Source organism: Zonotrichia leucophrys, unplaced genomic scaffold, assembly GCF_028769735.1.
Source record: "Zonotrichia leucophrys gambelii isolate GWCS_2022_RI unplaced genomic scaffold, RI_Zleu_2.0 Scaffold_1153_15129, whole genome shotgun sequence".
Taxonomy (NCBI): Eukaryota; Metazoa; Chordata; class Aves; order Passeriformes; family Passerellidae; genus Zonotrichia; species Zonotrichia leucophrys.
Window position 1 is genome coordinate 586 of NW_026993358.1, and position 14,544 is coordinate 15,129.

The window sequence follows — 14,544 nt, forward strand, 5'->3', positions numbered from 1 at the left end:
ACTTTGGGTAACATGGACTGGCATTGCTGACATTGGGGACCTCAGGGGACCCCACAGCCTCCCTGTGCCCCCTGCCCTCCCCATCTCCAGGGTGTCAGGCCTGTGCCCGGGGCACTCACCCCACAGGAGCAGTGCCACCTTCCCGGCCATCCCGGTGTCCCCAGCCATGTGCACTGGCTGTCACTCGCTGCTGTGGCCACCGCTCCCCTGGCTGGCGGCTCTTTGGATGAAGGGGAAGGAAGCGAGGTCACGTCTGTCGCCATGTGTAGGTGGCCCTTGGTGGGGGCAGGGTGGCTACAAGCTGGGCACAGGCTGGGGACATGGTGGGGATGGTGTTGCCAGGAGTAGGGGGCTCAGGGGATGTGGGGAACCAAGGATGGGTGTCCAGGAGAATGGGGGTCAAGGGGAATTGGGGTCTCCATGCCTGGGGGGATTCAGGGATGGGGGTGCTGTGGGAAAATGGTCCCCAGGGATTTGGGGTCATGGAATGTGGGTCCCAAGGTTGGGGGTGCAGGGGAAAAAAGGGGACCCTTGGGAATAGGGGTTCTGAGGGAAGAAGCAGCCCATGGGATGGGATCAATGCAATGGTGGTGGCGGGCAATGGCAGTCCTGGGATGGGGGTCCCCAAAGAGGAGAGACCAAGGCAATGGGGGTCCCATGGTTGGGTTCCCAGGGGAATGGGGGACCCTGGTGGTCCAAAGGGAATGGGGTGCCAGGGCATGCTGGTGGACATGGGGGTCACAGCTCCTTTCCAGGGCGCCTCAGATTTTGGGGTGACTCAGAGCCCAGCAAAGCCCTATCCCTGAAGCACTCCAGGGCTGTCCTGGGAGACTCTGTGTCCCTGCCCCACACACCCCTGGGTCAGGTGTCCCCATTTCCTGCCTCAGCAGTCCCAAGCAACACTTGAAGACCAGTTGGTTCAAAACAAAGCCATAGAATAAAACCAAAAATCTTTGCCACACCATTATTTTCCCAATATGTAAAAACTCAGTGAAAATACAACTGGCAAGGTATAAATGCTCTGCTTTATAGAATCCATTGCTTCCCCAATAAGTCACTCTCAAAAAAACCGCAAAAAAATCACAATGAAATGAGAGTTTTCAGTTCTCTTTAGGAGCCCATTGGTACATCCCACAGCAGCGTTTGCTTGTGGATAACACAGAGTGGGGAATCTCCCTCAGTGTCCAACAGCTCCATGGGATGGTTCCCTGCCTGCTGGGTAGCAACCCAGGCCTGAAGGAAGCCTTTTCTTGGGCCATCTTTAGGAACTCTCCCCATTTTGCTCATTCCCATCCTGCAACTTGACTGACTTCCCATAGAGAAAAGGGAGAAGCTCTGTCCATCCTTGGGACAGTGCACAGGAATCTGTGGAAATGCCCCTGTGTGCCTCAGGGTCCAAATGATCAATTGCTGCATTTCTGGACTGGTTCCCTCGCAGGTGCCCCTGCAGGGGTTTTTCCAGCCAGCCCTGCTCTGAAAACCATCAAAGGTCCTCACAGAGACACTGCTTAGGCTCTCTTTGGGGTTTTGTGCTTCTTGCAGGGCTGAGCAAACCACAGCTCAGCTCATCCTGTGGGGGGGCCTTTTTCCACCCACAGAATTCTCACCTCTGCAGCAGCTCTAAAGCTGCCAGAATCAAAGCCAAGGGGGCAGGGGGGACCCTCAAGTGCTGGCTGCCACCTGGGGCTGGGCAGAGCAGGGCTGGGCAATGGCCATCCCTGTGCAGTGGGGCTGGGCCATGGCTGGGCCCCATCCTTGCATTGACAGGGGTCCCCAGGATGTGCCAGCCCTGGGACGGGCACCCAGCCAGGAATGTGCAGGGACATTTCTGGAACTGCCACCCCCCGGGACAGGAACCCCCATGCCGGGATGTGTCACCCCCTGGGACAGGATCCCCCAGCTGAACTCCAGAGGAGAGACCTTGGAGGACAGAAGCACCCTGTATGTGCCACCCTAGAAACAGAGAATGCCCCCTTTTCCCATCTGACCCTCAGCACAAATGGCCTCTTCCCTCTCCTCCAGGACAAATAAAGTGAAAGTGTTGAGCAGGCACAGCCCAGCAACTCTGTCCCCCAAAGCCTCCTCACCCTTCCCTGCACCCCCTGCTCCCCATTTCCCCCCTCCCCTGGGCCCCCCAACCCGTTCCCTGCTCAGGTGCACCCCAGGATGTCTGATCCAGGAACCGGGGGTGAGAATATATGGCAAAAAGTAAGAATAAGGAAAAAAAGAGAAATAAAGAGAGGAAAAATCAGGGGCAGGCGAGGACACAGAGGTCGAACTACCCAGGATCCCCATGCCATGCCTGGCCAGGAAACAAACACCCCAGGGGTGATTATGCGGGGCCTCGCCTCACCCCAAAATCTGAGGCACCCAGGGAAGGAGCAGTGACCCCAATGTTCCCCCCCACCCTGCCCAACCCTGGCACCCCCATTCCTCTGGGACCCCAACCTTGGAACCCAATTTACTTCTGCCACCCCTTCCCTGAGACCCCCATCCCTGGACGGCAATTCCCCAGGATCTCCAACCCCAAGGAACACCATCCCAGTAATTCCAGTCCCTGGTACACCCCTGCCCTTGGGGACCTTGATTCCCCCAGTACCACCATTCTCACAGGGTCCCCCTTTCCCCTGGCACCCCCATTTCATGATCACAAATCCCAGGAGGCCACATTGTTCTGGGACCCTCCTCCCCAAGTCTGAGTCTACCCAATCCTTGGGACACCCATTTACCTGCGACCCCATCCCTGGGCACCCCATTCTCCTGGACACTCATCCCTGGCTCCCTACACAGCCTTAGACTCCAAACTGTTGCAACATCATTTCCCCACCATGTCCCACCATCCCCCACCATGTCCCCAGACTATGCAGCCTTGTCTCCAGCCTGTCCCCAGCTTATAACCACCCTGCCCCCACCAAGGGCCACCTACACGTGGGGACAGACGTGACCTCGCTCCCTTCCCCTTCATCCGAAGAGCCGCAAGCCAGGGGAGCGGTGGCCACAGAGCGAGTGACAGCCAGTGCACATGGCTGGGGACACCGGGATGGCCGGGAAGGTGGCGCTGCTCCTGTGGGGTGAGTGCCCCAGGCACAGGCCTGACACCCTGGGCATGGGCCCTGGTGAGGCAGAGACTGGTGGGGAGGGGGCACAGGGGGACTGTGAGGTCCCCTGAGGTCACCAAGGGCAGCAGAGGCAGAGCAGGGCATGGAGCTCAGTGTGTGTGGAAGTCCATCCGGAAATCCTTCAGTTTTTGCCTCACAATTGTCATGAGAAAAGGACCATCGAAGGGTTAAAAAACTGTTGAGCCAGTTGGGAAAGAAAGTCTCATGCGTATTTAGTGCGTTTACAGATGGTGTCTGCAGAACATGCCATGCTGTACTCGAAGGGGCATGCTGCCCTGTTCTGAACAATGGAACTGGACTTTCTTCCAAACTTCAGACCTGGCTGGACTGAGCTCTGGGGTGGCTCCCCCCACCTCCAAGAGAAGACCCCTCTTGCCTGTCTTCAACCACCGCGACAGACCAACTGAGATGCGAATCCCCTCATCAAAGAACCAAGAACCCCTCTGGCACCCTATTGGCACCCCCATGGCACCCCTCTGGCAACCTCCTTCCAGAGACTGAGACTGTACCCCCTCCCAACTCAGGGAAGGGGGAGAACCTGCCCAGAGTAGACGTACCTGGGAGCATTCAGCCATGAAAACAATGGACTTTTCCCCTCCATGGAAACATAATTGCGGCCACCCTTCCCCCAACCAAGAACAGTATATCTGGGGTTCGGTTCGACTGCCTCTCCGAGAGTCTCCCCAAGACGTGTACCAGCGAGCATCGGCGGCGGGACCCCGAAGGCATCACGTCTTGGTAGCTATACCCCGTTCCCTAACCTTCTTTCCTCCCTTTTTCCTTATCCTATCCTTCTCTTCCCCGGATCCTCTAACCAATGCATATTTAGCTGTAGTTATTATCAATAAACTCCATCTTGTTGATTTGCTACTGCAAACTCCTGTGCCTTTGTTGGTTATTTTTGCACCCAAAAATCATTCGTCACCCATTCACTTCAGGCAGACCTTCACAGTGTGACCAGAGATTTAGGGTGGCTTTAGGGACAGAAATAGGGGAACTGGGATGTGGAGACAGGAAGAGGGGGATAGAGATGTGGGGACAAGGATGTGGCAGAAGGAGCCTTGGGGCTTGGGGACTGTGGGGATAGGGACAAGGGACCAGGGATACTGGGACATGGAATGGGGCCACGTAACATGCAGATGTCACCTGGCCATGGGGAAAGGTCCCATTGGAATGGGATTATGGGCCCAGAACCATGGGACTTGACCGTGGGGACAGGTGCTGTAGGGCTGGTGGAGGTTGGCAGTGCAAACATAGGGTGTCCTCAGTGTCCCCATGATCCTCACACAGCCCTGTCCCTTCTCCCTTCCAGCCCAGATCCTCAGCCTCGCTGGTGAGTCCTCGGAGGATGCCAGGTCCCCACCCTGCTCTCCCCAACCCTGCAATGGCCCTGGCAGGCTGGTGTCCCCTGTCACTCGCAGGTGCCCAGACCACCCAGCTCCTGGTGGAGCCCCCCTGGAGGCCGGCGGTGCTGTGGGACCGGGTGACACTGACCTGCCAGGGCTCGGGGACAGCTGGTGACACCACCTGGTACAAGGATGGGCAGCGCTGGAGGCAGGAGGGAGGCAACAACTTCACTGTCACTGAGAGAGGCACCTACACGTGTGAGAGACCTGGAAGTGGGTGCAGCCTGCCTGTGAACGTTTCAGACGGTGAGGGTGGTTTGTGTCCCCATCTTGGCACCCACGAGAACCCCGAGGATGCTGGATGAGCTCTACTCCATGGGTCACTCTCTGGTGTGACCAGAGACTGTCCCCTATATGGGGGGGCATCCCAGAACATCCCACTATGGGGGAACCCTCGTGTTGAATTTGGGGAAACCTGGTGTGCTGGCTTTGACCCAATACGGGGGTCCTGATGACATCAGGACCCTCCAGACCCCTGTGATGTGACGGCACCCCTCTGCCCCCCAGACCAGCTGGTGCTGCAGGTGCCAGCGCGGGCACTGCTGGAGGGGGAAACGCTGACACTGCGCTGCCGGTACAGGCAGGAGAAGTCAGCCACTCTGGTGTTCTTCTACCGCGAGGAGACGGAACTGGGGGGACTCTATAATGGGACCGAGCTGTCCCTGTCCCCTCTGCAGCTGAACCACAGCGGCCGCTACCACTGCAAGGCCTGGGTGAACAACGGGGTATCACAAGAATGGGAGGAGTCAGTGCCGGTGACAGTGACAGTGCATGGTGAGCACCTCACAGCCGCCACCCTGACAGACCCATAGCGCCTCGCCAGGGATTCGGGGTCACCGTTTCCAAAGCCACCAATTTCCTGCCCTGAGCTTGTCCGGGGACCAGTGCTGGAGCGTCCCCCCGAGCCCACCCAGGGGTCCCCCCTCACTCTCAACTGCCTCAGCACCTCCAGCCCCCTGCAGCCCTGAGCCCCCCTTCCTGTACCTGTTCTACCAGCATGGGCAGGTGGTGCGAGGCCCGCAGGGGTCCCCGCAGTTGCTGGTGCCCGTCGTGGGGGTCTCCCACTCAGGGAATTACAGCTGCCAGGTGCGCTCCTGGGGCGGGCCGTGCGGAAGGGCAGCACCCAGCTCTGCGTCACGGTGCGCAGTGAGTGCGGGGATGGGCACGGGGAGCCCTCACAGCCTCCTCTAGTCTCCTTTCCTGGGCATCTCCATGTCCCCCGTTCACCATGCTTGTGTCCCCCGTCTCTGCCCTGTGTCCCCTCACCCCTCTGTGGTGTGACCCCATCCACAACATCCCCCATCACACCCACCCCCGTCGTCCCTATCCCCCCAAACCAGCTGCCGGCCCCTCCCTGTGCTCTCAGCCCAGTCTCTGTCCCCACAGTGCCCGTGGCCAATGCCATCATCACCCTTGGCACCCTATCACACCAGGTGCGTGCAGGTGACCCCGTGACCCTGTGCTGCTTGGTTCAGGTGGGCTCAGCCCCTGTCACCTTCACCTGGCTGCACAACGGGCAGGAGGTGGCCCAGGGTCCCCTCCTGGACTTCAGGGCAGTCGGTGTGGGACATTCGGGCACCTACCAGTGCATGGCCACCAACCAGCTGGGACACGATGGGCACCGAGTGTTCCGGACACTCAGCCAAGAAGTGGCCCTGTTGGTGACACCGTGGGTACACAGGGACACAGGTAAGGTCACACAGGGTCATTCGGGGTTGAAGGACCCTTGCGGTTCTGGGTGATCTTGATGTGTTCTCCTTTGTTTCTTGCAGTGGCCGCAGGTGTCGGTTGGGCCCTTTTCTTCCTGCTCCTGCTCGTGGGTGTCATTGTGGCCTGGCACCAGTGGCACTGTGTGGGTGGGTGACAATGGGGGGATGAAGGTTGTGGAGAGAGGTGGGAACGCACCCATGAAGGGGGGCCATAGGGCGGCACACACAGCCCCTAAACTGGGAGAGGCTGAGCCCCCAATGACCATTGCTCAGAGCCCTGGGAGGTGTTGGAGGGTCCTGCAGGGATGTTGGTGATTCTATCAGGGGTCCCCCTCTCTACCAGGCCCAGGGTTCTCGGGGCTCAGGGTGTTGGTGCAAGTGGAGTGGTTCTGGGATATTAGTGGGGGCATCAGGGATACTGGGGAGGCCTGGGCAGAATTGTGTGTCTGGTGGTGGTTCAGCATTTCCAAGGGTGGATGGGGGCCCCTGGGTCTCCAAACTCACCCCTCCAGTTTTCCTTTGCAGATGCCCGGAAGCCCCAGCAAAGGTGAGTGCAGCCTCCAGCCATGATACACCTTTTACCCAAACCCCCAGCACCTCCCATCCCCTTCCCCACACCTCTTTATTCCCACAGGGCCCCCTCAGACCCCCTGGCACCCCCAGTGGAGGATCCTCAGGCGGCGTACATGGAGCTGCACAGGCAACCGTGGGAACACAGTGACATCTATGACAATCTACACCAAAAGTTGTGATGCTCTGGGAGGCACTGGGTGACACTGGGTGTGCTCCCTCCATGCCTCCTTTGGTTGCCCATCCTTCCAAGGGAGGTGGTCATGGGTCAGGGGGAGGCTACACAGGGCACCCTGTGCTCCCCATTTCCTCTCCCAGTACCCCCCAAGGGCTCCCCCATTCCTTTGCTCGTACCTGCAGGGGCTCCCCAGCCCCATCCAAGTGCCCAAGTACCCTCAGAGATTGCCCCATTCTCTCCCCACAGCGCTTGCAGTACATCAAGTGCTTCCCCATTCCGCCTCCCACTACCCCTGTCCCATCCCGCTGTAAATGGGGGAGTCGGGGAGGATTCTTGCAAAAAGGTTTCTCGTGTGAAAATGAAGCACAAATTGGCAATATTATATTTGAGAACTGTTTATTGATAAAGGAGGATAAGCGTTTTTACCAAAGGGGGATAGAAGGGAGCAGAAAGGGAAAAGGATAGAGACAGAAACAGAAGACAGGGACAGCACTACCAAAAGAAGCTCAGGCACTCTGTGGGCATCAGCTCGGCAGATGGACTGTGTGTGATTGTCCTGGTTTAGGGCAAATTTGTTAAAGAATCTGCAAAGGAGGGCCCCTCCAGAAAGCAAAACCCACACGGCCCCTCCCCCCAAACGGTTCGGGAAAAAATTCCTTGGAGAGAGGTGGAAAGAACCTGTTTATTTGACTGGCCCAGCACCCCCCAGCACACAAAATGAACAATACCCGATGACACCACTTTGAGAAAGATGACAAAATCAGAAAGTCTCTTTCGGGGTGGTTGCTCTGTTCTCAGTCCCTCCGGCGCTGGGCCAGCTGCTGCAGCCGAACCTTGGGTGTTCCCAGGTCCCAGTCCGAAGCAGGTTCAAGATGGTCACAGAAACAGGAGAGGAGAAACAGTCCCAGAAGGAATATGGACTGTTTAGCTAATAAGCAGAGGCAAAAGCAGAGCAGAAGCAAGAGCAGAAAAAGAGAGCAAGCAAAAGCAGCAAGCAAGCAAGCCAGAAGTGAAAAAAACCAGCCTTATGTACCGCTTGTCTCTGTGTCCCTGATAAGAGACACCCAAACAAAACTTCCACTCTTCAGAGCTGGTCTTAAAGGCACAGAACAGATGAATGGGGATACAAGCAACATAGCATCACCCCAGGACAGTGATGCAAGCCAGGGTGAGCCCACATGGCTTTTGTGAGTGGCTGGGCGTGATTTCCAAGGACAGCACCTGCGTGTCTCTGGCATGGGCGAGTGATGGCTGCAGGCTGGCTGCTGCGGGCTGGCTGCGGGCTGGTGCTGCAGCACTGGTGGCTCTGGGCTGGCTGCCGTGGGCTGGGGCTGCGGGGGCAGGTGCAGCAGGCTCGGTGCTGTGGGCAGCACAGGAAACACGACAGAGGCGGCGGGTTGGTGCAGGCAGCATCTGCTCCATTGGGGAGGCAATGAAGGAACGTCCAGGATGAGCAGGAACAAGCTGCCTCAGGGAAGCACAGCAGGAAAGAATGGATAGAGGCAGGGGAGAAGGACCACTGAAAGAAAAGTCAAGGGAGGGGATTGTCGATGACATTTTTACCGGATGTCCAGGAGGAATGATGCATCTGACCCCATCTTATCAGAAGGCTTATTAAGTACTTTATTATACTATATTATTCTACATTATATAACATTACATCTAAACTGAATCTGCCAAGCACTCCACTGCACTCCACTGAACACAATCTCATGACTGTCAGCCGACAGTCCCCACACACACACACCTGGATTCAACTGGTCAGTGACTCAAAACTCTCACATCAGAATCCAATCACCAATTCCCTTCAGGTAAACAATATTCCACAATGCATTCCACTCATGAACAACACAGGAGCAGTAAATGAGATAAGAACTGTTTGGATCATTCTTTGCCTCTCCCACTGCTTCTCTCAGGTTCAGATAATGTGAATCCCACAGCGGAGGAAGGCCAAACTAAAACTCTGAGTGAGCCCCTGATCCCTGCAAGAAACCTAAAGCAAAACACTCCTGTTTTGTCACAGTTATCTGCTTTTATTTGCAAAGTCTCCTCCCACAGCCTGATTTCCCGGGAGTTTTTTCATAGATATTTTTCCTTGGGCATCTGTCCCACCAGCCAGTGGGGGTCACTCACATCCCGATCACTGAAGCTTTCTCTCCCCTGATTCTCGGTTGTGTGAAGCCTTGCCAGGGACAGATTTCCCAGCACATGTACAACAACAGAGTAATTTTTCACCTCAGGTGTAGCATATGTTGAGACATAAATCAAAATCAGATTTGATCCTCTTAACCCCAGTGTGCTTAGTGGCTCTGCAGTCCCCCTCCCAGTGCTCCCAATGAGGTGGCTTACTGGTGCCCATCCCAGTTCCAAGGGGACACAGGACATGGTTCCCTGCTCCTGGGACAAAAATACAGATCTTTGATTAAACTGGCAGAAATGGTGTTTCTTTGTTCAGCTCTGTCAAGGAAGCTGAACAAGGTGGGAACCTCCCTTGGAGTGGAAAATACGACCCCCTTCTCTCTGAACTATTATAACTTTGAAATTACAGGGCTTTTAGGTAAAAATGTGGGAACACGAATAACAGTTCTTTACTGGTATATATTGACAGAAACAAGTTGATGGAAGTTGACTTTCACTGGATATTATATGAATTGATATAACATTATTGATTATACTGTTGATTAAATATTGCGATGTTGTTCAGATAGTGAAAAGTATTGTGGAGTGGCTGATGTTGTTGTGGTGGCCGGGAGTGCTCCCTGCAGCGCCCCCTGCTGGCCGCGGTTATAACTGCCACAAAAACCAACAGCGCTGAGCGGGATGGAAAGTTCTGGGTTTGTGTTGTTTGTTCTGTTCTGGTTTATCAATTTCCCTAAAAGGGGTGTTATTCCTTTTCCTACACTTTGGCCTGGAAGCCAGATCATCTTTGAAATTAAAAAAATTTTCTGAGATGGGTTTCTTTCCATTCCAGGAATTTTCCCCAGTTTCCTTGGCAGATATTTCTTATTTAAATGAGTTGCCAACTTCTGGGTTCCAGCGTGGAGGGGACAGGCACCCCATTAGCAGACAGGGCCAGGGACTTGGCTACCTCATGGTCTGCCTTTTAAGTCAGTTGGGTCACCAAGGGCCCTCTCCCAAAGTGGCACTTCTGGACACCTGGTTACTCAGGAGCTGGCTTTGTCAAAGCGTCACGCTGTCCCCAGTGTGCCATGACTGTAGCAGATAGGGCCTGGCGTTCGGAAGATCTCGTGATTTTACGGGAAGACAGGGCCCCTGTCCCCTTAGATAAGAAATTTAACATAGGAATGTAGCCCCCTAAACCAGATTCCGGTAACTTTCCACTTGCCCAGGTAACTTTCCATCCCCTACTAACCATAGATGGTAAGGACAGACCCTCACCTGACGTAGAAGCCCCCTAGACTATAAAACCCCACGGGAAGAGAGAATAAAGGCCTTTGATCCTCCACCATATTGGTGTCCGCGTGTTTCTTAGGCCCGAGCGACCCCGGGGAAGGGGGTCGCCGTGCTGTTTCCTGAAACCAGGCTGCCTGCCTTGTATCAGAAGGCAACACATGACTGACAGATGATGGAAAGACGGGGTTCTGTCTCACCAAAAGCAAGGTCTGGCCCACCTCTGCCACACACAGCTGTTCCAAAATGTCTCCAGACTTCAAATTTTTCCTGTCTTTGAAACCTCACCCTGTGACATGGCCTGATCCCAAATGGCCTGGGCAAATGGGAGGCTCAGGAGCCTCCTCAGGGCCTTTGTGACATCCTGGTGTGGGGAACATGGCAAAGGAGGGGTTTGTGACAGGCGACAAGAGAATCCAGAGCCTCCTGAAGGCCACTTTGGCCATCAGAGCAAGGAAGGTCCAGGGCTCCCCCAGATTCCTCTGGTGGAGGAAACATGATGCGGGGGATGTGTTCTGGGATTGTTCTTTGTTGGTGGCTTTCCCTGGAAATCGTTCCTTGTGTGACAATTTGGACTCTGAACCTTGTTGCTGTTGGTTTTGTTCTTTCATTACTGATTCAGGAACTGTCAGACTTTTGGGATCTTTGTGCCTCCATGGGGAGCGGTAGGGAGAGGGGCAGCAGCCCGTGGTTTTTAGTGGCAACCCAGAACTTGAGAATCCCATTCCTAAAGCCCGACAAATCTGAACAAACACCATCTCTGCCAGTTTAACCAAAAAGTTGCAGTTTGGACTAAATAAGAAGGAAATGGGTCCAGTGTCCCCTGGCACTAGGAGGAGCCTGGGGAGCCATGGGTGTACTGGGAGCACTGGGAGGGGGAAAGGGCAGCACTGGGTGCCCTGTGCAGCCCCCCTGACCCGTGGTCATCACCCCAGGCAGGATGGGCCACCATGGGAGCCATGGGATCGGGACTCCCTGTGTCCCCCATTGTCACAGCACGTTCCATGGATGTCACTGGTGTCCTGAAGTCACCAATGTGCTCCTGGCAGCTCTGCGTGGGTCACCTGGGGGTCCTTGGGGGACACAGTAAGAGACACCTGGCTTGGGGTGACACCCATGGGTGACATGTCTGTGTCCCCATCCATTCCCCATACTCACCCCCTGCCCCCTCCTGTCCAGCCCCTCCCCAACCTCCAGAGGATAAGAGGGTTCTGGGGGGCCTTGTGGGGATAAGGGGAGGTCTGAGGGGTGTCTGGGGAGGGGGTCAAGGAGAGCCATGGCTTGAGCTCCCCACTGACCTGTCCTGGGATTTCCTGAGAGCTGCAAGAAAAAGAGGATGGGGTGATCATGGGATCCCCTGGGCCCCAACCCCACCTGGGACCTTTCAATGCCCACTGGACCCCTGAGCCCCCACCAGACACTGATTTCTACTAGACTCCCAGGCCCCTGCATCCAAAACTACCCCCGTGGAGCCACAGAACACCTGAGGCACCCAGGTACTCCAAACCCCTCTCCAGGACCCCTGAACCACCTCGGGACCCTGATTCTTCACACAGCCCCTAAGCACCCCTCAAGCCTCAAGGAACCCCAAGAATGGAATGCAGGGAAGCCTCCAAACTGCTCCAGGATCTCTAAAGATCTCTCAACATCCCTGCACAACTCTCCAACACCTCCCTAAAAACCTGCAGGAAATCCCAGTGTCACCCAAATATTCCTCAAGGCCCTTCCTGGGACCCTCCCGAGCCCAGGACCCTCCAAAATGCCCCCAAATGTTTGAGCACCCCAAGCAAAGGTCACTGAGGGCTCAGCTTCCTCCAGCTCAGGGCTTTTGGGTGATGCCCCAATGGCCCCCCCAGTGTTTGGGGCTTCCCCCCGATTCCTGTAAGAGTTTGTGTCACCCCCATTGTCACCCACCCTGGCGGTGCCACCAGTGACAGCCCCCGATGACAGCCAGGAGCAGGAGCAGGAACACGAGGGTCCTGCCGACATTCACAGCCACTGCTGGGGACAGAGGGGACACATTGGGGTCATCCTGAACTGCAGGAGTCCTGAACACCCTGGTGACCCTGAGTTACCCCACCTGTGACCCAGGGCGAGCCAGGTGTCACCTCCAGGGCCAGCTCTGGGCTGAGTGCCTGGAACACATGGTGCCCGTCCTGTCCCAGCTGGTTGGTGGCCACTCACTGGTAGGTGCCTGAATGTCCCACATCCATGTCCCTGAGCTCCAGGAGGGGACCCCAGGCCACCTCCTGCCCATTGTGCAGCCAGGTGAAGGTGACAGGGGCTGAGCCCACCTGCACCGAGCAGCGCAGGGTAACGTTGTCACCTGCACGCAGCTGGTGTGACAGGGGACTGGGAGTGATGGTGGCATTGGCCACGGGCAATGTGGGGATAGAGATGGTGCTGGCATCGGGCCAGGTGGGATGGGGGTGCCGTGGGTGGGGTCACCCCCAGCCCAAGGGTCCCGCTCACCCAGGACGGTGGCATTCAGGGGGTCACTCTCAGCCACACTGCCCCCGTCACTGACCCAGCACCAGTACTGGCCGCTGTCATTGTCCTCAACGTGGCGCAGCTCCAGGTGCGGGCCGGTGCCCAGCAGTGCCCCTGAGCCCTCCCGGTGCCAGGAGAAGGACAGGGGACCTGTCTCTATGACCACCGCACAGCTCAGCACCAGGCGGTCCCCAAGTGCAACCTGTCCCCTGGGGGGCTGCACTGACAGGGACACCCCCGAGGGCGGGACCCCTGTGGGAGAGTGGGACACCAGGGGACAGTGAGGGACCTGGGGGGGTGTCAAGGAGGGGCAGGGGAATTCCAGTGAGGGAGAGAGGGTGCAGAGATTGGGGAGGGGGGCTTAGAAAGGAACCCTTAGAGATGATAAGGGGGTCAGGGAGGGAACACCAGGAGAGGGAGATGGGCAACACCAGGAAGGGTACGGGGACCATGGCAGGGGATGGTGAGAGTTGGGCAATGTGCAGAGACCTCAGAGCGGGGTGAAGGGACCCAGGGATGAGGAGGGGACCCAACGAATGATGGAGGGAAACACGAGCCAGGAATGGGGGGGCCTTAGGAGTGACCTGGGGCAGCCATGGCAGGACACAGAAAATGCACCGGGGAAGGATGAGGGTACCCATGTACGGGCTGGGTGTCCTGGGGAGAGACCCAAGAAAGGATTGGGGCGGGGGGGGGGGGGTGCAGGGAGGGATCTAGAAAAGGTTGGAGGCCCCAGAGCAGGCATCAGGGAGGGCTGGGAGATGCCAGGCAGTGTGGGGGACCTGAGCCATCTGTGGGGGCTCCCCATGCCCATCCTCACACTCACTGCACACTGTGATGAGGAGCCGGTTGCTGCTCTTCTGCACGGACCCCTTCTGGGAGTGCACCTCACAGCCATAATTCCCCGAGTGGGAGACCCTCACAGCGGGCACCAGCAGCTGCGGGGACCCCTGTGGGTCCCCCACCACCTGCCTGTCCCGGTAGAACATGTGCAGGAGGGGGGCTCGGGGCCGCAGGGGGCTGGGGGCGCTGAGGCAGCTGAGGGTCAGGGGGGACCCCTCAGTGAGCTCGCGGGGACCCTCCAGCACTGGGACCAAGAAGAGCTCTGGGAAGGAGAGGGGAGGTGAGGACATTGACTCTGAGTGCACTGGGAAGTGGCTTTGGGGTTGTCAAGATATTGGAGTTCCAGCCTTGTGGGTGCTCACCATGCACTGTCACTGTCACTGCTGCTGATCGTGACTGCCAGGACCCCACGAAGCCCTCACATCTGTAGCGGCCACTGTGGGGCAGCTGCAGAGGTGAAAGGGACAGCTCAGTCCCCTTTAGGAACATCCCAAGATCCTTCTCGTCCCGGTCAAATCGCACCCTGGTGAGATGGTTTTCCTGCCAGCACTGGCAGCACAGTGTCAAGGTGTCCCCATCCAGCAGTGCCTGTGCTGGCACCTGCAGCACCAGTAGGTCTGTGGGACAAGAAGGTCACATCTCACTGATGAGACTGGTCTGGGGTGGGTGCCCATAGCACCGGGGACATGTGGGTGCTCTGGGATGCACTGGGATGTCCCTGTGTGCAGGGCACAGGCTCTTGTCACACGAGGGGTGTGAGGCCATCCACGGAATTGAGCCCACCCTTACCGCTCTGGGGCCCCCATGATCATTCAAGG

The 14,544-nt window shown here is 57.0% G+C and overlaps 1 protein-coding gene across 1 annotated transcript; it reads right to left on the bottom strand.

Moving 5' to 3' along the window:
- Nucleotides 1-11,657: 11,657 nt before the first annotated feature.
- Nucleotides 11,658-14,343, bottom strand: LOC135442108 (Fc receptor-like protein 2; the record flags this gene model as incomplete). The annotated part of the gene is given in 6 exon segments (XM_064701659.1): nt 11,658-11,713; nt 12,308-12,394; nt 12,474-12,776; nt 12,866-13,135; nt 13,710-13,988; nt 14,089-14,343. Coding segments are annotated over 6 exon segments (1,250 nt in total), but the record flags the coding sequence as incomplete, so codon positions are not given.
- Nucleotides 14,344-14,544: the final 201 nt, after the last annotated feature.